At 34.7% G+C, this 23,909-nt stretch overlaps 1 protein-coding gene across 4 annotated transcripts in view; it reads right to left on the bottom strand.

The window, feature by feature from the left end:
• Ascc3 (activating signal cointegrator 1 complex subunit 3) overlaps window positions 1–15,999 on the bottom strand; it is a 363,263-nt gene extending 347,264 nt beyond the window's left edge. For 3 of the 4 annotated variants that reach the window (XM_076858389.2, XM_076858391.2, XM_076858392.2), the window contains exons 1-2: window positions 15,771–15,999; window positions 1,393–1,523 (exon numbers count right to left, since the gene is read on the bottom strand). In XM_076858389.2, the coding sequence (XP_076714504.2) occupies window positions 1,393–1,482 (90 nt within the window). In that variant the 5' untranslated portion in view covers window positions 1,483–1,523; window positions 15,771–15,999. Of the gene's footprint in view, window positions 1–1,392; window positions 1,524–3,720; window positions 3,750–15,770 lie in introns of all 4 variants that reach the window. The other variant, XM_076858390.2, reaches the window with a different exon arrangement.
• Window positions 16,000–23,909: the final 7,910 nt, after the last annotated feature.

The following is a 23,909-nucleotide window of genomic DNA, read 5'->3' as shown; positions in this document are numbered from 1 at the left end:
AAACATTAAAAATAAATAAATTCATCATAGTAATACAAACATCCTCACATCTACCAACTGATCAAAATCTATATTTTATGGGCTCAACTGTGTCCCTCAAAATTTATGTGTTGAAGTCCTAACTCCTAGTACCTCCGGATTTGACCATATTTGAAGACAGGGCCTTTACAGGAGCAATTGAGTTAAAATAAAGCCATTTGAATGGACCCAATCCCACTGACTGATAAACATACAAGAAGATGAAATCTAAACACTTAGGAGACACCAGCGACATGCTGATACAAGGAGAGAAGACTCAGAGGAAATCAAAACTGCCAATACACCTTAATTTCGACTTCTAGCTTCAGATTGGTGAGACAATAATTTTTTGTTGTTTAGCCTTCCAACCAATGGTATTTTGTGAAAACTAATACACCACATGTCAAAGGCATTTCTAAGAATCTCTTCTAAATATTTTATAACTATATGCACAGTTTTTTTTCTGTAAGTCATGACATAATATACTTTTATTTTTGTTTAATATTAATTAAATTTGTAAGTACATGTAATTTTTTGATACTTTTTTAAAATTATATAAGTTAGTTTAGTCATCAGGAGAGATTCTTTGTCAAACTATATACCCTAATTTGTAGTACAGTTCACTCATTGAACCTATATAGGACAGAGACTGAAGAAGTTCCTTTCATAAGACAAAAGTGACATTTCAAAATGATAACCATTTTGCCCTGGTGGAATCTATATTTACAGCAAAGGTAAAATTAATATTTATTGTATAAAATGACTCATGAGGAAACTTGTCCACATATTAGTTATTATGAAAAGTAGGAGGTTGATATTTACTAGAAAAGCTAAAGAGTCTCTAGTCAATGTAAACTTTTGTTTCTTATTATGTTTCATATTTATTTTTGAAATTTTAATCATAAAGTGACTTTTTAAATAACAAGTGTTTTCTTAAGCTTTAAATACCTCTCATAAGAGGTTTAAGCCCAATTATAAAATAAGCCAATTATAAGACCAACTACTGAGCTCAAGAGATTAATATTTATATTTGTCATGTTAAGGTACAGACATTGTTTCTGTTTATTTGATAAAAATTTTACCAGAGACCTAAAAACTTACTCAGATAATTCAGAAGTAAATTACTGGATTATATCACAAAATAATTTGAGCCAGGGACCTTAGCAACAGAAAAATTACAGTTCTGATTATTCCTCTTGACAGTACAGTGATGGGTGCTTAATATTAAGTTGTCCCATAGGAACATCAGTACACCTACTCTCCTTCTTGGTCTCATGCCAAACAAGATAAACCTTCCATTTTAGCAGAAAGAACAAAAAAGCAATGTCAAATATATGTACATACTCTATAAGAGTTCTCATTTAAAAAACTTACCTTTAAGTCAGCCACTTCTTCACTATAATTATCTTGCTTGGTAACATTTGAAAAGGAGCGCAAGGCTCCTGTGAGGCGAGGCAAAGCCATCTATTTCTCAATCAGTGATCCCTGCAATGAGAAACCTGAAACTGAAACAAAACAAGATAATATTTATCTGTTCAGAAATGGGAGGTATAATCGACTCAAAAAACTGACCAATACAAGGCAAGGGGAAGAAAAAACAGTTAAAAATTCTCCTGATACATTTCCAACTCTTGAAGGTTTTTTTGTTTCATTTTGTTTTGTTTTAAATAACACATTTACTATGGTTGCAGAAAAGAAAAAGGAACAAACAGATATTTGTTTCAGGATATTACTATACTATTACTTCAAAATGACTTCTACACAGTATTTGAATATAAGCCTCAAATATTGTTTTACTACTACCAATAATATAAAGAGATGAAGAAAACTGACAATATTTTCCCCAATTTTATTTTACATGCACTGATTTCAAATTACACAACTTTCCAGTGGTTTCCTCTGTTTGCAATGCTCTTCCCACTGATGTTCATATATTTAGCTTCTTAACATGGAACATTTTTGGTATCAATAATTTTTTTTTCAATTAAAAAAAGGAAGAAAAATGGAGAAAATAGGAACAGGAGACTGGAGTTAAAAAAAAAAAAAAAAAAGAAAAAAAGAATCAAAGCAGCTGGTGATGGTAAACTCCCAGGGAAAAAGAAAGTCCGATAACTATGTCTAGTCTCTGTTAGCATGCTGGCAATTAAACAACCAATCTCCAGGCAAATAGATTTAATAATATTTGCATTTGGAGAATCCTTATCTATTTCTTTTATGATTGTCCTGGTTTAAGACTGCTTATTAGAATAAAACTACTATTCACAGTTATAAAATCCCCAGAGAATGTCAAATAAGTTTTCTAAGTCTTAAAACAATGCTCAACTAGATTCCCTCCCCACACCACTCCCCACAGGACATTTGGCAATATCTGGAGACATTGAATTATCACAATTAGAAAGGAAGTGAAAGTGGTCTATGACTTCTGATGGGTAGAGGTCAGTGAAGCTGCTGTACATTCTATAAAACACAGGATAGCTTCCCCACAACAAACAATTATCTGACCAAAACTGTCCAATATAAGAAGGAAAAAAAACAGATGGATGGGGGCAAGGGACATACAAGATATTTTAGACCACTCCCAGCTTCTGCTGTTCCTCTTAACTAAATCTCTATAAAGCTTAATACCTAGAAAATCTGACTCATATATTAAAATAATTAGATATTACATAACTGAGATTGAAAAAAAAGGATTTTTAAAATACTGAATAAGAACTTGCAGGGTTTGAAAATACATTTTATAAATAAAAATATATAATTGTTAAATTTGAAAACAATCAACAGATAGACTACAGAACTGATTAATCACAGCTAAAAGGAAAAGTATGACCTGAAAGAGAGCACTAAAGAAATAATCCAGCACACATCACAGACAAAGAAGCTCAGTTGTACAGTGTTTGCTTAGCATGCACAATACCCTGAGGTCAATCCCCAGCACTGCCAATAATAAAGAAAGAAAAGAAATAAAAAGTATATTTGGGCTCAGAGTGACCAAATTAGTTTCCTGACCCCAGATATAGGTCATTCTCTGAGCAAAATATAATAAGATTAAAAATCAGAAACAAAATGATAAGATCTACAAACATACATAATTACACTGCAAATCAGTAAGGAACAGGTATGTGAACATACTTTTAAAAAAACAGTTGGAGTCTACATCACACTGGAGAATTTCAGTCCAAAAAATTTGCAAATAAACTCCCCTAGGGTAGCCAACTTTATAGATTCCAACTGCCCATTGGGAATGAATTTAGGAGAGCATTTGTGGAAATTAAGATGATTCAGAAAGTTATAAATGAATTTTTCTAACAGTGAGCAATATATTTCCTGAAGCATGTAGAGGAAAAATATGAAATCGGGAATTAGTGGACAGCATAGGGCAGAAATTTTCTATTTTTATTATTTATTAAAGTCACCTAGAGGGCTTTCTAAAACAAATTGCTGAGTCCTACCACCTTAATCTTCACCCCAATTTTCTGATATGGAAGATCACATAGCACTGAATTAGGGCATAAAAATTTGCAATTCTAACAAGTTCACAGATGAAGCAAAAACTCCACTGTCGTAGAGATGGTATCCTTCATCCTTAAATCACCAGTTTTGCCCCAAGTCAATAGTGAAAAAGAAACCCATCTAGTAAGAAATTGGGAGTCAGAATTTACGTGCAGTGGGGCTGGAGTTGTAGATAAGTGGTAGATCACTTACCTCGCAAGTGTGAGGCACTGGGTTTGATCCTAACACCACATAAAAACAAATAAAAGGCATTGAGTCCATATACAACTAAAAAAAAAAATTTTTTTTTAATTCATGTGCAGTATACATCCTACCAGCCTTTATCAATGGGGTTCTGTGAGATGATTAAATTCTATTGAATGATTGAATGTATCTTGAATGACTTTTTCTATAAATCCTCTCAAGGACTATAAATAGCTAGTATCATCTACAGAAAACTAAGGAGCTGAGAGCATAGTGGCACACACCTGTAATCCCAGCAACTCAAAAAGTTGTGGTAGAAAGATCACAAGATTGAGGCCAACCTGGGCAACTTGGCAAGCCTGTTTCAAAAAACTTTTTAACAAAAATTTTAAAAAGGGGATGTAACTCAGAGGTAAAGCACTCCTAAACCCGTTTAATCCCCAGAACACACACACACATACACACACACACACACACACACACACACACAAATAAGTAAGGCATACAATTAATGCTTTAGGGGAGTGGGGCTGGGGCTCAGTGGTAGAGCGCTTGCCTAGCATGTGTGAGGCACTGGGTTCCGTCCTGGGAAACACATAAAAATAAATTTTTAAAAAAATGAAGGTCCATCAACTAAAAAAATATTTTAAAAAATAAAAATAAATGTTTAGAACACTAGAGTTTAAATTTTCTACCCACACTGAAGGGCTGCGAAGATGCATTCTAAAGTCTTCAAAGACCCTGACACTAAACTGAAAATATTCTGCCTCAATAGTGGTGCAAGTAGCCATCTGTTTATAAGACCATGCCTTCAGTAGAATATTCCATATATCATGTCTCTTTTCTGATGTTACATTTTGAAAGCATTGATTTATGTGGTAAAGGCACAAGTTCACTTTAGATCCCACCTCACTCTTAAGAAAAAAGCAAGTGCTCTTGAACAGCTTCTGTTAAGATTTGGATATAAGGTGCCCCCAAAAGCTCCTATGTTAATGCAGGAACTTTCAGAAGTAAAGTGATTGGACTGTGAGAACTATAACCTAATCAGTCCATCCTACTTTGCATGGACTGACTGGATGATAACTAGGGGGTACAGATGGAGGAGATGGGTCACTGAGGATACATCCTGGAAGAATTGTTCTTCCCGACAGGCCCCTTCTTGGGCTTTCTCTCTCTGCTTCCTAGCCACCATGAGGTGAGTTGCTTTCCTCCATCATGTCCATCGATCATGATGGTCTGCCTCACGTTGGGCCCAGAACAATGGATTCCACCATCAATAAACAAAAATTTCTGAAACCATGATCCCCAAATACACTTTCCCCCATAAGCTGTTCTTGCATATTTTGATCACAATGTTGCAAAGCTAACTAAAACAGTTCCCATCTAAGTTAGGAAACACATTGGAAAAGAGAGAATAAAGGAAGCATAGGAAAGACAATTGCATACCCACATATGTACTTTTCACGTAATACAAAATATTTAATGATTTCTTAAAAACAAAAAAATATGTATAGGGTTGTTATTCTCTTAACTTACTCAACTAACTACATACAAATCAAAGTTCCCACCCAAAGATTGGGGCAAATGGAGAAGCGTTGACAAGCAAATAACCACAAATCAGTATTTATACTATAGAAGATCCCCTACAGTTATATTGATCTTACTTTTCACAAAGCGTAAGAAAATCATTTTCTTTAAATGTCTTTAGGAAAACAAGTGGCTAGAATATTTCAGCTTCTTATGAGAACAACAAGAGTCTGAATAAACCTCACAAAGATCAAATAAGTACACAAATCACTCAAGAAAATCTGGAACAGACCCACTACACATGTGCTTATATTAACTCTCTCCTCATTGGTCCCAGTGGAAAATGACCTATAATAGATTATGTCTAAAAAACATAATTCTCATTCCAAAGGTTCAAGAAACATAGGCTGAAAAATTAATTTGACTCAAAAACTCTGAATACATCTTCTCAAGAGATACATTCTTAATACCAAACCAAAACTCTAGTGATGCTCAGCCTTAGATGTTGAGAAGGAAAGGGTTTTCCTGACTTTACAGTCCTCCGTGACACAATTATATAGAGCACCATTCCTTTCCTGAAGCATTTAAAAATTTGGTTCATTTTTACTCTCAATCAGTGTTACTCCAAATTTAAAGATATGATGACCTTAGTTTTTTGTTATAAATAGCTCTAATACCAATACCATGTAAGAGGTTGACACATACATGGTGATAATGAAAGAAATGTCTACCTCTGCTTCTCAAATATAGAAAACTGGAAGCCAAATTTTCATAAATTAGGACTCAAATGAAGTTGCACAGTAAACAAGAAACAGAAAAACAGAGAACTAACTCACAGGGTATTACAAATTAGAATCCTTTCCTCTCCTCTTGGCTTCCTGGTACCACCCCCTGAGTTGCTTTCCTCCATACCCTTCCTTGGTGACCTTCTGACTCACCTCTAGCCCAGAACAATGGAGTTAGCTGTCAGTGGACTAAGACCTCTGAAACTATGAGCCCCATTTTAACTTTTCCTCCTCTAAAATTGTTTTTATCAGGTTGTTTTTTTTTTTGTTTTGTTTTTGTCACAGCAGTGAAAAAGAGATTAAAACATACTTGATCTTCCTGAAAGGATGTATTGTATAACTTAAAATTACATGACATTCTAGTAGATTTGATATTTATGATGTAATTTATAATAAACTAATCATAGAAACAGGGTAATCTCTTCCGTTATATCAATCAGAAATGTGCCTTGACAAATACAATCCATAGAAACACTTTCTGTGTGCCTCATTCTGAGCTGACATGCCATTTCCCTATCATACTCCATACAGTTATAGCTTCCTAAACTGAAATCTTTGAAAAGGTCAAGCCCATTTTTCTCTTTCCTACATTTAAAAATTCTAAGCCATTTTTCTTTGCAACAAATTATAAATAATAAAACTGGGGGCAAAAAAAAAGGTTTGCAGTTGGGGTTGGGGTTCAGTGGTAGAGCACTTGCCTAGCATGTTTGAGGCCCTGGGTTCAATCCTTAGTTCCACATAAAAATAAAATAAAATAAAGATATTGTGTCTGTCTACAACTAAAACAAACAAACAAACAAAACAAAACAGGTTTTGTCAGTCATGAATGAATGATACCTCCTACTTTAAAAAAATTAATTACTAAAGAATCAACATGCTTTTAAAAAGTATCAAACATTAGAAACATATTTTTAAATTTACCTTTTTGTTTATTTGTTTTTAGTACCAGGGATTGAACCTGGGGCACTTAATCACTGACCCACATCCCTAGTCCTTTTTTTTTTTTTGAGACAGGGTCTAGATAAGTTATTTAGGGCCTCACTGAGTTGCTAGGGCTGGCTTTAACCCTGTGATTCTCCTGACTCAGCATTCCAAACTGCTGGAATTACAGGTGTGTGACACTGTACCTGGCCTAATTCACATTTTGATGGCTTAAAAATTATAGAATGAAGTTTTAACAAACAGTAATGTCATGTATCTCTCTAAAGATAGCAAGTTAACATTTTTTATGGGGAAAATAATTGAATATTTGAAAATTATATTTGACATACTTTGATAACTTTTTAATAAAAATGACATCTGTATAGGTTAAACACTATGTTTTTCAATGTTTACAGAAGTTTTCAAAAAGCATAGATCATAAATTGAATTACTAACTCAATGTATGTTGCATTCTCGTCTCAAAGCACTTCTACAAAAATTATCTGTACTATCTAATGTCAGTAAGCTATCAAATCTAAGCACTCATTTGCATAAATGGCTTCTAAAACAGCTGACAACATTTGTCATCCTACTCTAAGCTTTTTTCCTCAATATATTAATCAATTCCATTTCTATCAGTCCTCCTCAGTATGCCTTGATTTATATCTCATTACACAGAAATGTGTAGAAACATACATGAGAATCTCATATACCAGCTTCAAGGACTGAGGAGGAAAGAGTGAAGTGACAAAAAGGAACAAAAGCTGCTATTTTTTCAAAAAGAAAAATCCAATGCAAATAAAAGTTAATACTTGTTAAATCTGTGTATGCAGTAAAGTGTTAACATTATTTTCTGAAAATTTTCCATATTATTGAAATATTACATAATTAATCTTTAAGTAAACAGAGTCTAATACGAGATAATGATTTTGAAAGCATCAAACTAAATGTCTGGCATCCTATAGGTTTTGAAAATATTTCTCTAAAAATTCTCAGGTTTATAAGAAACTAAACATCTGAATGTTGACCATCAGGAGGCTCTTTTAATATTCTCACCCATAATGCACTTCAATTTTGTCCAAATCAATTCTGCCTTTCCAATCCAGAGTCCACTCTCCATTCTCTATGGTATAAAAGGAGGAAGCAGACTTAATAGATAAAAAAGCCTTTTTTGTTTTTCTTTTTAACATCCAAGTACATGCATGCCCCAAGAAACAGACTGATAACAGCAGCTTGAAAAATGCTTTTTGCTAACTCCAACGTTTCCTCAAGGACAGGCATTCCAGTCTTACAAATCTGTATGTGTCCTTGGTTTCTATACTCTTCTATGTTCAGTTCATACTTTAAAGAATTCAGGCAAAGCAACATCAGTTTTTTTGTTATTGTTGTTGTTGTTTTTTTAAAGAGAGAGAGAATTTTAATATTTATTTTTTAGTTTTCGGTGGACAAAACATCTTTGTTTGTATGTGGTGCTGAGGATTGAACCCGGGCCGCAGGCCAGGCAAGCGTGCTACTGCTTGAGCCACATCCCCAGCCCCAGCAACATCAGTTTTTTGAAGTAACTCCCCCTTCCTGTTCTTCATTTATATGTGATTTCACTGCCAGGATTGAAAAACCCAAACACTGATAATATACTTTTGCATTTCTATTCTCACACTAAGAATCATAAAATCTTTACTCTAAACTGTAGTTGCCAGACTTAACAAAAACACAAATGTAAAGATAAATTTGAATTTCACATAAACAACTTTTTGGAAAATTTTAAAATACTCCATATTCTATAGCTCCTAATGATTTTAGTAAGTAAAAGATTATTTGTTATTCACCTGAAATTTAAATTTAACTCCATATTCTGAATTTTATTTGCAACAAACATTTAAAAATCCTTCCTTCACTTTACTAACAAATATGTCTTCTACATCTAAGAATTAATCCATAAGAGGGATCTCAGATTTTTGAACTTTTTTAAAAAGTTCACATGGGGAAAAAGGAAAGCAAAGAAAAGATTAGTAAAGAATTATAAGGAAAATGCAAAGACTTAGGAAACAACAAGTTAACGAGGATGAAAGAATAACCTCAAGATGGTAATCCAACCAAGGAAAACTATAATTTAATTCTCACAACAATCCAAAAAAGGTATTACTAAAATGTTCTTTATTCCACTTTTTATCTAGCACTGATCTAAAAAAAATGCATTTGATGATAGTTTTATAAATGAATTTGTTAATTTATTCAAGAAAAATTATTTAAGTCCTGGGAACAAATGATAAAAAGATTCTGTGTTGAAACCATCCCCTCTCTCCTTATCTGTAATATTTTCTTCCTCATTAAATCATTCCCCAAACCTATGAACATGCTGTAGTGGCATTCATATTTTAAAAATCTCTGCTTTACCCTCTTCAATTACTATTCCACTTTTCTGCTTCCTATCTATAGCAAAAATTCCATGCCAATAAGGTTTTTTTCCTCTACTATTCGAGCTATTAAAGTCACAAATAACCTCAGCATTGCTAGATCCAATGTTATTTCTCAGTTATTACAGGCATGGTGGTACATGCCTATAATCTCAAAGATTCGGGAAGTTTAGGCAGGAAGATCACAAGTTTGAAGACAACCTCAACAACTTAATGAGACTCTGTCTCAAAATTAAAAGAAATGGGAATGTAGCTCAGTAATAAAGCACCCCTGGTTTAATCAGCAGTCCCCCACACCCCAAAAAAGAAACAGATTTGGTATTTGTCCTGGGATTCCAACCCAGAACACCCTTGGAATTTCCTGAATTACAGGAGTCTCTACTTGTATTCATACCAAGCCCTTGTTGATCATACCTGAGTTTATGACAATAAAGTGACAAGTTGGGCCAGTAACCTAAAAGACCAAGTAATTAGAAGGCTAGGAATTTCCAGCAACACCCACTAATCTCTGGGAACAGGAGGGTGAGAAGCTGTCAATTAAACTCTGTACAACAAACTCTTGAAGAAGAAATGATGAACTCACATGTTGGTGAAACAACCTACCAGCTTGTAGAATAGCACACCACAACTCCAAAAGGGACAGAAACTCCTTGAGGTTGGGTCTCTTCTAGACCTTGCATTAGACATCTCTTCATCTGTATCCTCTACAGTATCCTTTATAATAAATAGATACAAGTGCATCCCTGAGTTCTTTGAGTCATTCTTGCAAATTTTTGAACTCAAACAATGTGTAATGGGAACCCTGGATTTATAGCAAATGAGTCAGATGCTTAGAAGGCCCAGACTTCTGATGGCATCTGAAGTGAGCCTTTAACTTGTAGGATATGAGGATAATTCCAGGTAGATAGTGACAGAATTAAATTTAACTGTAGGACATAACTGGTATCTGAGAACTGGTCAATGTAAAACAAAAAAAAATGCACATATGGTGTTAGAAATATTCTGTAAGTCTGTAGAGAAATGTGTGTGCTTCATAGCCTTCTATTTATTCATCCCGTTTTCACTCTTAATTCCAAACATCTAGTTTCTGCATATAAACAAATTTTTTTTTTTGTCTTTTTCCACCCTTTATTTTAAAATAATTCTTTTTTGGATGTTGTTGTTTTTGTTGTTTTGGGTACTGGGGGAATGAACCCAAAGGTGCTTAACCACTGATCGACATCCCCAGCCCTTTTATTTTTTAGTTTGATACAGGGTCTCACTAATTTGTTTAAGGCCTCCACTAATTTGCTGAGGCTGGCTTTAAACTTGAGATCCTCCTGCTTCAACCTCCTGAATCACTGCCATGCCTGGCTAGAATAACTCTTTTTTAAAACCTCACAAACACTGTTGCTCTCTTATCTGCTTAAAATCTTATCTCTGGATTATCTTCAAAGGCCTGAAGGAATGTTCTATGTTTTAATTTGACCTCCTAAATGCTCCTCCTTGCTCATTATGGCATCACATTGCCCTTCCTTCCAATGATGTAAACATCAATTTCTCTTTCTGGAGATACCACATAAACAATTCCTTTGTTTCCTTCAGGTCTTTGCTCAAATATCTTAACAGAGAAGACTTTCTTAGTCATCCTATCCAAAATAACACCCCCCTCCCTTGATCCTTCTCTGTACCTAATCCACTTTACTCCACAGCACTTATGACTTATTTTCCATGTTTATGTCCACTTCATCCAATAGACTATGAACTTGGCTCCCTGCAATATCCATAGCACTTAAAACAGTGTCTAAGGCATAGGAAGTCCTCAGTAAATTTTTATGTAATGAATGGATGGAGGAATTGACAGAAAGCACAAAATGAAGACAAAAGTGCCACAAAATGGGGCAGTATTTTACTTAGGTTCCTACACATCTATTTATATCATCTTCAAAAGACCCCAAAAATATTTTTTCAAAGAAACTTGATTATTCAATCTTCTGAGATAAATGTTTTACAAAGTAGAAAATATGCTCAAACATGAAAGAAAAGCTTTTATGCCTTCCCCCAAATCTAACATGTTGTGATTTATTCAACTGATGATGCCATTCTTTCAAAGAACTCAAAATTGTTCAAGTAGACAATTCCAAAATTAATATTTAGGCAAGCATTTTCACGTCTCAAACAATACAGCAGAAAAGAAAAAGTAAGGTTAAAAGAAAAGTCAATAGTTGCTAAACCCTAGGACAGAGGTGGCTAGGAAGGATAAGCAGATGAATAAAACAGCTTTTACTCATTTCACTGATATTTCTTAACTGGTATTTCTACTACATGCTGGTAGCATGCTGGGTAGACCAAGCTAGCAAAAATCAATCTAGTGCCTACACTTGTAAATACTGTGGGGAAAATCACCCACAGATTTGTATGAAGACTAAGAAGAAAAGACACAAGGTGCAGAAGCACAAGCTTTCAAGGAATAAATAATGAAAAGGTCTACAAAGGAGATTTTGAATAGCAAGAGTCCAAAAAGACCAGAGAAAACCAAAAGCGTGATATCATCAAAACAAAAGGAAAAGAAAAAGAAAGAGTAGTAGTTAACCATGCAAAATATTACATGAGGTCAAATATCCATTGGATTCAGCATCTTATCAATGTTTTTTCAATATTCTGTTTTTTAATAAATAATGTACGAACACATTAGCTCTGAATAGTTGGAGTGAGATCATCCACTCTTTAAACTTCCTAACAGTGTACTCATTTTCTTTCCAAGCTGATTTTCAGATTCAATGAATGAGTGACAAGTCCTTGTCTCAGGTCAGTACACTCAAGAGTCCTACAAAACCAGGAACCTCACACTGATCTTCAATAGATCATAAGTAGAGTAGTTTTTGCTTTTTTCCCCAGTACCTTGTGTAGTTATTGGCCTATGCTTAAGAACTTAGTAAATATTTGCTAGATTATGTATATTCAGAATAAAACCATGAAGCTACCCAAAAGTGATTTTTAGGCATTCCTTACCACTCAAATCCTCAGAATAAAGATAACACTATATTTTTGCAAAGCTTCCTTCACTCCTTGGAGAATGTTCAGTAAGACTCCTTAGTGTTAAAGGTACTACTCCAAAGCAGGCCTCATTTTAGAAAATCATTCAAATTGGAAAAGATATACTGAAATTATTTTATAAATTGAGTTATCACCCCCAAATAAATTTCTACTTCAAAATAATTTATGTAGAATTTTATAATTAAGTTTCTTAAATGAAGATAAAGGTGTGTTTATTTCTATTTATGCTTAAGAGAAGATTTTAACATCTTCATATCATTCCATTTGATTAGCCTAAGGGCATTCTATTCGCTTTCAAAAAAAGAGTAAACAAAATTTTCCTAACTAGAAGAGCTATTTCAGCAGTAAGCATGAATTTCCTCTCTTGGAAAAAGGAATTTGCACTTTCTCTTATCAAATTCTATGTATCATATTTCTTAGCTACCCATAACTGAATACTTTGCTAGCCATTCACTTAATTTAAAATGACCTAACAAATCTTTGAAAATAGTAGAAAAACATTAGCAACTGCTTCTCTTATAATCCTGAGAAAAGTTACTTTGCTTCTTTTGAAGTTCAGGTTTAATGAAACAGATAGTATTCTAAAGTAAGAGCTGTTGAGTTCATAGGTTTAAAGTAGAATTTACCCCAAAATACAAACTGTTTATAATCACTGGAGAGTTTCTTTCATATTTCTAGACACCATCGCTAGGAATTCTGATTCAGTAGTTTGGCGATCTTTGGTTTAGTGATTAAATTAGTAGATGTAAACTTCTCCTTCTTCATATATAAATATTCACCGATCAGCAATTATCTTATTAAAATATATCCTAAAATCTCTTATTGTTAACTGTAAATTTCTTACTCGTTAATAGGATTTTTATTATGTGCCTCTCCAAATTTCAACCTAATTTTCCATGTTACTACTATAAACCTCTGATAATGAAGGCAATTCCTAAAAATCCTCTTTGGAGAGTTAATCAGAGAAACAGAGGAAGATTAGCCAAAATATACTGAAACCAGCAAGATAAATGAGATTATATCTTGATTTTAAAAGGTCCCCAAGAATTAGTCTAGTCAGATAACAATGAGGAGAGGCAGAATAATATAGTAGAAGTAAAATAAAAATAAGAAAAACTAAGTTCTGGTACCATTTTTTGCTTCATGCATGGTAGAAAATCAGCCATCTTCTCTAGTATCAATTTTCTCATCAATAAAATGAAAGTGGTTTACAAAATGACTTCTAATGCCCCTTTCACATTTCACAATCTAACTAAACAGAATGCTCAAAATTGAATTAAACTGTATTATCTTTGAATCAAAACTTAGAGATGGCATAAATATAGAAAAACTTGTAAAACATAGTGAGTAAATAGAAAAATGAAAACAAATAGTAGATTTGTCTTCATTTGTTCATCCACATGCAAAATGTAGGACTTAAATGAGATGGTACTTTTTTGTTCTGCTATACCTAGGATTGCTCTACCACTGAGCTACATCCCCAGTCTTGCTAAATTACCACAGCTGCTTGGAATTTGTGATCTTCTACCTCGGCCTCCTGAGTAGCTGGGATTATAGGTACACACCACTATGCACAGCCTGAAAATTATTTTATATAGTACTTTTAATGTTTTTGTCCATGAAAAAAGTTTCATGGTATGTAATTTTCCATTTATGATGTTCATGTAAGAGCTTAAAATGCTTCAGATTTTGGATTTGGGGATTAGGAATATTTAATTGCATCTTACTCTCCTTGATAATTCTGTACTTTTTCTATCAATAAATGCTGATTTTGCTAAAATTTCAATTTCAGGTAGACATCTTAAAGTTGAAAACTATACCACCTTATATCACAAAATATTTCATGCTGAAAGTGCTTATGTCAACTATCTCCTCAAGGAAGGTATTACTGAGTAATAAATTTATTTATCAATAGACATGTCCCTGAGAAATATACTTTATGTTATTACATATGTAAATCACAAGTTATTAACATATGGTAAATTAATCAGACCAATGTACAGAATGGAAAAATACTAATTTTTTTCTGGTAGATTTCCAATTGTGAACTTTATATTTACACCAACTTTGCAAAAAGAAAAACTTACTCCTCTTAAATGGCACACCACTAGCATGTATACTGTCTTTTTAACCAAAGACAATATCAACTAATGCTGTTCCTCTTTAAATACCAGTTACACATAAACATCTATAATAGTATATTCTTGTAAAAAGCTTTGCCTTGATCAACTAGATATTCATGGTATGAAAAAGAACCCTTGTCAAGATTCACTCTTAAAAGGGTGCCACTACTATACAAAATTCCATGAGCACAGACTGTATCTTTATTTGCCAAATTTGCATATTGCTTGGCACATTTGAAGACATGAATGAATGAATGACAAAAAAACTGACAGGGATCAAGAAAGCTAAGTCATAAAAACTAAGTCACTTTAAGACAAAGCTTACTTAGCCTACACTTAACTGGCATCTCTTGGGATCATTTTCCTCATGTAAGACTATTATAACCTCATTAAAAATAAAAGGTGTAACATGGACTGAAGCACAATCTAGACTAATATCAAAAGTTGAGTTCTCAACTTTTGTGCTTTCTTTCTGTGATAATCAGAAAAAAATTAAACATGAAATCTGGTTATGGAGATATCTACTATTCAATCTAACCATAACTTAAGGTAGAACAGATTGAAAACATGATTATCAATTTTAACTGCCCATGTGATACCATTTATGTCAAACTTTTAATTGTCGCTAAAATTATGTTTCTTTTAAACCAAACAATAACACCAAAGCATTCTGAATTCCATTAACAAGTTAATTCATGATATGTAATCTATCTTTAAAAACCACCCTCATACCTATGTCACCTCCCTAGCACACAAATAAACAAATTTGTTTGTTTCAAAATGTCATTCTAGACTCCTTAATTGCTAAATTCATCCACAGTTCACCATAGTAAATTCCTTACCCAGTCTGTTCACTTTTCAGTGTGTGCGTGCCAGGGGGTGATATACCAGGAGGCAGATTTTCCTCCCAAAATCTAACCAAAGGAAACTCTCACCACGGCTTTGAAACCAAAATAATAATAATGAAAACAAACTACCCACACACAAGACACAAGAATAACCCCCAAGTGGCCACGTTGTGCCCTTTACACCTGGGAAGTAAGTGGCTCTTCTCATCCCCACCCCCACCTTCAAACTCCTGGACTGAGCCGGGATAGGTCCCGGCAGATGCGTCCCAGGCCAGGAGAGGGGTGACAGGTCCGGGCTTGCCCAGTCTGACTAAGGCCGGCCCAGGGGTCTTGCGGCCCCACCTCCCGCCCGTTCCCGACCGCTGCACCCCTCTCCTCCTCCCTCCCACTCTTCCACCTCCTCACCTCTTGGCCGCGCTCACGCGGTTCCCATCACTCCGCCCGCTCCTGCCTCCGCGCCTCCCTCCCTTTCGGTTTTATCTGTACTTCCCACGCCTGGTGGGGAGCGGAGGGCCGTGACGAGGATGCCGGTGGGCAGCTGCGCGTCCCCTCTCCTCCGCGCCCCACGCGGGCCCTTCTGAGGTCACTCCCAGTCACCGGGCACCACACGCGAGGGCTGCCCCACCGCGGAACAGACGCACAGACCCGGCAAGGAGTGAAGGCGCTGAGCCGGCGCGGGCCTACACGTCATCGCCCGCACCGACGCCAACGTCGACACGTCGTCTCAGCTGCCCTCCGCCCCCGCCCGCGTACGCGCGCTGCCGCCCCGCCTCCCGCCCGCGCGGCTCCGGGGAGTGAAGGCCCGAGGCCGCGCTCCGGGAGGGCGTTCGCTCCCGCGGACTCGGTGATGGTCCGAGTAACCGCACCAGGCCAAGCCTGGTGGTCCCCTGCTCTCTACTTGTGAGTCTTTCCTGGAAATTGCTTCGTTTGGCCTCGTCTTCCAACCACCCACCTTTGGTGACTACATGGAGGAAATAATTCCTATTATAGGTGAAAAGAAGAGCAATATGAATGAATAACTGGGTAATTGCCACCGTCGTCAGGATCCGGAGCCCTCTGACTGCTGTACACTTTATACAACATTCTCTGTTCTCAAGTCCCGCTTTCCCTAACTTGTAGATTCTCAGCTCAGTGCTTCTAAAGTTACCTCTGCCACTCAATTCATTGGTCAGGGATCTCTGCCAAAAAAACAAAAGCCCAAAGATTCCTTAGCTTCCTTGAAAAGACAAGACAGGAAATGATTGTAAACTTATGTAAAGAACTGTGTGGTGTATGAGTGTAGAGTTCTGGACTAAACAGCAAGGATGCAGTGATGTTATGAGTTGATGTGTTGTAATTCTCCTACTCCAATCCCACTTCTCCCTTTGGAATGTGTCCTGATGCCTAATTGAACTCTCTTATAGAGAAGCAGCCAATAAAGATCCAAATATACTCTTCACTTGCCAGACCACATGTGAAGTCCTACTATTAAGTTCTAGATTGAACATTTTAAAATCTCAGGGGGTTGGGGCTATGGCTCAGTGGTAGAGCACTTGCCTAGCGTGTGTGAGGCACTGAGTTCGATTCTCAGCATCGCATATAAAAATATTTTTTAAATAAAGGTCCATCAACAACTAAAAAATATTTTTAAAAAAGATCTCAGTCAAGTTGTAATTATTTGAGAGAAGTGAAAAATCATGAAGATAACTTGAAGGCATGAGGAGTATTGGTGGAATTTCAGAGGATTCCCCTTGAAGAGAGATTATCTCCAAATACAAAAGACCCATCAAGTACGTTTGTTCTATGTAAAGTTCAAGGAAAGAGATTTCAGATTTGGAGAAGATCCTCTTCTAGCATTAGAAAAAGAAGTATATATACCTTAGCATGTGTGAATATCTCCACCACTGGATTTATTTGTCTCCAGGGAGACCAAATGCATGCTTAATAGGGATTTGTTGCAGAAGAGTCCCATGTCAAGAGAAGAATTAGATGATAATTTTGTTAAGTTATTTCCAACCTTGACATTCAATGAGTTCCTCATGAGGAAACAAGTTACCTTATAAAACAAATGTATCAAATAATGAAAGGAGGCCAAATGATAATGGCAGGTGCTTGACAGATAGATCCCATCAGAGTTCCAGAAGGTTAAGGAAAAAGGAAATAGAAAACAGACTACCTAGAACTTCCCCTATTTAAAATTGATGCTGGGAATGTGACTTATTTAAATTGAGACTCCAATAAGTGCAAAATGTAAATTACATTTCGAAGACTTGGTAGGAAAACAAATGTAAAATAAATTTTTATATTGATTGCATGTTAAAATAATATTTGGTACATATCAGGTCAAAAAAATATTAAAATTAATTTCATCAGTTTATTTTTCACTTTTAAAATATAGCTTCTGGAAAACTTAAAATTACATAGGTGGTTTGTATTATATTTCTTTTAGGAAGCCTAGTAGAAAATATACTTCAATGATCTCTAAGAACTGTCTTTGGTCTGTTTTTAGGCCCAAGAGTCTTTCCCAAATGTTAATGAAAAGCCACTCTAATGCAGATGGGCTCTAATACAGAGGAGGAAGATGTTCCAGAAACTATGGCATAAGCAAAGCCCCAAAACAAGACTGCAGATATTTTCAGTAGTAATGAGTAACCAATTTATCTAGAATGGAAGGTTCTTTTATTAATATTCTTGTAATATTCAGTTAACATATTAAATGTGCATAATGATAGGGTTCAGTGTTTTTCACATACAGTGTACACCAATCACATCCAAACCTCTTTAATCACTATTCTACATTCAGGTCAACTATTTTTAACTTTGCATATGAAAGAGAATATGTATTACTTGTCTGGCTGATTTCACCTAAAATAATATCTTCCATATCCATCCATTTTGCTGCAAAATAAAGAATTTCATTTTCTTGGTGGCTGAATAATATTCCAGTGTGCATATAAGCTACATTTTTATACATTCATCTGTTGATAGACACCTAGACTGATTCCATATCTTAGCTATTGTGAATATCATTAAGCCACATACTCCAGGAAAACAAGGACATGATAAATATAGATGTGACAGTATCTCTTCCGTATGTTGATTTTCTTTTGGATATATGCCCCAAAGTAGAATAACTAAATTACATGGTACATATATTTTTTAATATTTTTACAAATTTCCATACTCTTTTACATAATGATTGTACCAGTTAACATTCCCACCAATAGAGTATATAAGAGTTGCTTTATCTCCACATCCTCACCAGCATTTGTTATTTTTTGGTTTTTGAGAATAGACATTCTAATTAGGATGTGATAATACCTCATTGTAGTTTTGATTGCAATTCCCTGATATCTAGTAATATTAAGCATTTTTTATACATTTGTTGGCCATTCGTATTTCTTCTTTTGAGAAGTGTCTGTTCAGATTGCCAGTTTTTTAATTGAATTGCTAGGGGGTTTACTTTAATTTTTTTGAGTTCCTTACATATTCCTCTGTTAGATGAATTGTTGGCAAATATTTTCTCTCATTCTGTAGGTTCTTTCTTTACCCTATGATTGTTTTCTTTGAAGTACATCACCTTTTCAATTTGATGTAATCCCACCTTTCAATTTTTGCTTATATTTCTTGTCCTTTGGGGTCCTGTCCAAAAAATCATTGTCTGCACTATTTGTACAAACTGTTTCACCTGTCTTCTAACAATATCACAGTTTCAGTCTTACCTTTAGGTCTTTGATCAATTTTGAGTTGACTTTTATACAATAAAAGAAGCATCAAATTTCAGTGTTCTGCATATGGATATCCAATTTTCCCAGAACTGTTTGTTTGTTTGTTTGTTTATATTTGTGGTACTGGGGGATTGAACTCAGGGCCTTGTACATGATAGGCAATTGCTCTATCACTGATTTACATCCCCAGTTCTTTTTATTTTTTATTTTGAGAGGACTTGCTAAATTTTCCAGGCTGGCCTCAGACTACAGTCCTTCTGCCTCAGCCTCCTAAGTATCCAGCAAAAATTAATAACTAACAATAGTAGTACCTAGTACCGAGAAAGTGAAAGCTTTTATGTTGGTAACACAGAGTAAAACCATTTTTGTTATGTTATTCAGGGAAAGCATCCTGAGAACTTGCTACTTAACTATACATCCTATAATAAAACATAGTAAAATCTGGTATTTGGCATTCCTGGCCCTGCCCTATATATATTGCAGTTGTTTATTTATAATTACTACATAGGAGAGAGAACTGGCAGACATCCTACTCACTAAAGGCAAACTGTATCAACTATCATTTATGCTTAAACACCAGAGGAAGAATTAATAGGAAAATCAGCATTGTAAAAAAGAAAGACAATGAAAAACTAACTTTAAAGAAAGCAAATATAATTCATGAAATTAAAAAAATTTGAAGAATTCCAATTTATATATTCTGGTATTTGGGATATGTTATAGCTTTCAAAGTAAAAAGTATAAAGATTGTGTCTTTGGAAATGTAACTGATGATTTAGAAGTGATTTTAGTGAGCAGGTAGGATGGACATAGATAGCCGTGTGAGTCAGCTTTCCATCACTATAACAAAATACCTGAGAGGATCAACTTAAAAGATGAATATTTATTTTAGCTCACAGTTTTTGAGGTTTCAGTCCACGATCACTTTGGTTTTATGAGGAGGTAATAGGGAGAGTGTGGTGGAGGAAGCTGCTTAACTCACTTTCAGCTGGGAAATGAGACAGAGAAAGAGAGGAGGAGATAGGGGTCCCAATATCTTCCTCAAGGACATTCCTCAATAATCTACTTCCTCCAACTAGTCCCCACCTCTTAAAATTTTCACCACCTCCCAATAGAACCACAGGCTTGTGAACAAACTTTTAGCATATGGGCCTTTGGAAGACACTTAAAATCCAAAACATAACATTGGCAAATATGTGAGTAACTGAGAAGTAAGAAAAAAATAATGATAATTGGTTTTGTTCAAGATATAAATCAGAAACACAAGACAATACACAGAGGAAGTAACGAGTTCAGAAAAAAATTGTGTCTGTGTGTTTTAGATATAAAATAATTAAAATATTGATTATAGAAGTAAAGAATCTATAAGAAAGAGATGAGGTAAGTAAGGAAATCATGAGGTGAATACAGACAAGGATACACTGAAGGGTGAAACTATTCTTAATTTTGGCAAAAGAATGTTTGCCTATGAGGCTGGAAGGAAGAAGTAGTGGATACTTGAAAATACAGGGAAGTTTAAGGAACTAAGGATCACATAGCTATAAACATTATATAGTTAAATATGTATGAAAATTATATTTCCTTTATCAGTCTTGAAATTATAAATTTTTAAAAATTTCCTTGTATTTAATTTTTTAAAATTGTTTTTTAGTAAATGACAGCAAAATGCATTGCAATTCTTGTTATACATATAGAACACAATTTTTCATATCTCTGGCTGTATATACAGTATTTTCACACCAATTTGTGTCTTCATGCATGTACTTTGGATAATAATGTCCATCACATGCCACCATTCTTGCTAACCCCCTTCCCCTTATAGAGTTTGTCTATTCCTCTCATGATCCCCCTCCCTACCCACTATGACTCAGTCACCTTATATGGAGAAAACATTTGGCATTTGTTTTTTGGGGGATTGGCTAACTTCACTTGGCACTATCTTCTCTAATGCCATCCATGCCATTGATTTTAGTCTCTTTTATTGCTAAGTAATTCCATTGTGTGTATATGCCACATTTTTTTAATCCATTCATCTACTGAAGGGCATCTAGATTGGTTCCACAGTTTAACTATTTTGAATTGTTCTGCTATAAACATTGATGTGGCTGTGCTCTGGTCAGTGTTTCAATAACTATGCTAAATAGAAGTGCTGAAAGAGGGTATCCCTGTCTTTTTCCAGTTTTTAGAGGGAATGCTTTCAATTTTTCTCCATTTACAATGATGGAGGCTTAGCATAGAAAGCTTTTACGATGTTGAGATATCTTCCTGTTATCCTAGTGTTTTGAATATAAAGGGGTGCTGTATTTTATTGAATGCTTTTTCTGCATGTCTTGAGATAATCATATGGTTCTTATCTTTAAGTCTATTCATGTGATGAATTACATTTATTGATTTCTGTATGTTGAACCAACCTTGCATGCCTGAGATGAATCCCACTTGATCATGTTGTACTATCTTTTTGATATGTTTTTGTATTTGATTTGCCAGAATTTTATTGAGAATTTTTGCATCTGTATTCATTAGAGATATTGGTCTGAAGTTTTCTTTCTCTAATGTGTCTTTGCCTGGTTTAGAATCAGGGTAATATTGGCCTCATAGAATGAGTTTGGAAGTGCTCCCTCTTTTTCTATTTCCTGAAATAAATTGAAGAGTATTGGTATTAGTTCTTCTTTAAAGGTCTTATAGAACTTGGCTGTGTATCCATCTGGTCCTGGGCTTTTTTTTGGTTGGTAGGCTTCTGATGGTGTCTTCTATTTCATCACTTGATATTGGTCTGTTTAAATTGTGTAGATCATCCTGATTCAATCTGGGCAAATCATGTGACTTCAGAAATTTGTGGATGCCTTCAATATCTTCTATTTTATTGGAGTATAAGTTTTCAAAATAATTTCTAATTATCCTCTGTATTTCTGTAGTGTCTGTTGTTATTTTACCTTTTTCATCACGTATACTGGTAATTTGATTTTTCTCTCTCCTTCTCTTTGTTAGTGTAGCTAAGGTTCTGTCAATTTTATTTATTTTTTTCAAAGAACCAACTTTTTATTCTGTCAATTTTTTCAATTTTTTTTTGTTTTCAATTTCATTGATTTCAGCACTAATTTTATTATTTCTTGGCTTCTACTGCTTTTGGTATTGATTTGTTCTTATTTTTCTAGGATTTTGAGATGTAATGTGAGGTCATTTATTTGTTGACTTTTTCTTCTTTAAGGAGTGAACTCCATGCAATGAATTATCCTCTTAGTACTGCTTTCATAGTGTCCCAGAGATTTTGATATGTTGTATCTGTGTTCTCATTCACCTCTAAAATTTTTTTAATTTACTCCTTGATGTCTTCTGCATTGATCATTCAGTAGCATGTTATTAAGTCTCCAGGTGTTGGAGTAATTTTTATTTTTGATTTTGTCATTGATTCCCAATTTTATTCCATTATGATCTAATACAATGCATGCTAGCATCTCTACCTTTTTGTATTTACTAAGAGTTGTTTTGTGGCATATTATATCGTCTATTTTAGAGAAGGATCCATGTGCTGCTGAGAAGAAAGTGTACTCCTTGGTGCAGGTTGAAATATTCTATATATGTCAGTTAAGTCAAAGTTATTAATTGTATTATTGAGATCTATAGTTTTTTATTCAACTTTTGTTGGGAACATCTATCCAGTGGTGAGAGAGGTGTGTTAAAGTCACCCAAGATTATTGTGTTGTGATCTATTTGACTCTTGAACTTGAGAAGAGTTTGTTTGATGAACACAGCAGCTCCATTTGGGGGGGGGGGCATATATATTTATGATTGCTAAGTCTTGTTGGTATATGGTTCCCTTAAGCAGTATTTAATGTCCATCTTTATCACTTTTATTAACTTTGTCTTGAAGTCTACTTTATTTGATATGAGTACGAAAACCCCTGCTTGCTTCCGCAGCCCATGTGTGTGGTATGATTTTTCCCAACCTTTCACCTTTAGTCTGTGTATATCTTTTCCTATCAGATGATACTCCTGGAGGCAGCATATTGTTTTGTTTTGTTTTTTAATCCAATCTGCTATCCTGTGGCTTTTGATGGTAAGTTTAAGCCATTAACAATCAGGGTTACTATGGTTTGTATTCCCAGCCATATTTGTTTATTTTTGTTATTTAACTTGACTTGATTTTCTTCTTTGATTATTTTTTCCTTTGGGGTACTACCTCCCTCTGATGATTTTCATTGTTATTTTTTGTTTCCTCTTCATGGGATATTTTTCCAAGGATGTTCTGTAGTGCCAGTTTTCAAGCTATAAATTCTTTTAACCTTTGTATATCATGGAAGGTTTTTATTTCATCTTTAAATCTAAAGCTTAATTTTGCTTGATACAAGATACTTGGTTGGCATTTATTTTCTTTCAGAGCTTGATATATGTTGTTCCAGGATCTTCTAGTTTTCAGGGTCTGTGTTGAAAAATCTGCTGTTATCCTAATTGTTTTTCTGCTATATGTAATCTCATTCCTCTCTCTTGTGGCTTTTAAAATTCTCTCCTTATTCTGTATGTTGGGCATTTTTATTATAATGTGCCTTGGTGTGGATCTGTTGTGATTTTGCACATTCGGTGTCCTGTAGGCTTCTTGAGTTTGGATTTCCAATTCATTTTTCATGTTCGGAAAGTTTTCTGATATTATTCATTAAATAGATTGTTCATTCCTTTGGTCTGGACCTCTATGCCTTCCTCTATCCCAATAACTTATAATTTTGATCTTTTTATGCTATCCCATATTTCTTGAAGTTCTGTTTGTGGTTTCTTACCATTATCCCTGTGTGGTTTACATTCTTTTTAAGATTATATATTTTGTCTTCATTGTCTGATGTCC

This window comes from Callospermophilus lateralis, chromosome 6, assembly GCF_048772815.1.
Source record: "Callospermophilus lateralis isolate mCalLat2 chromosome 6, mCalLat2.hap1, whole genome shotgun sequence".
Classification (NCBI taxonomy): domain Eukaryota; kingdom Metazoa; phylum Chordata; class Mammalia; order Rodentia; family Sciuridae; genus Callospermophilus; species Callospermophilus lateralis.
The sequence above is the reverse complement of the archived record's forward strand: the minus strand, read 5'-3'. Positions and strand labels throughout refer to the sequence as shown.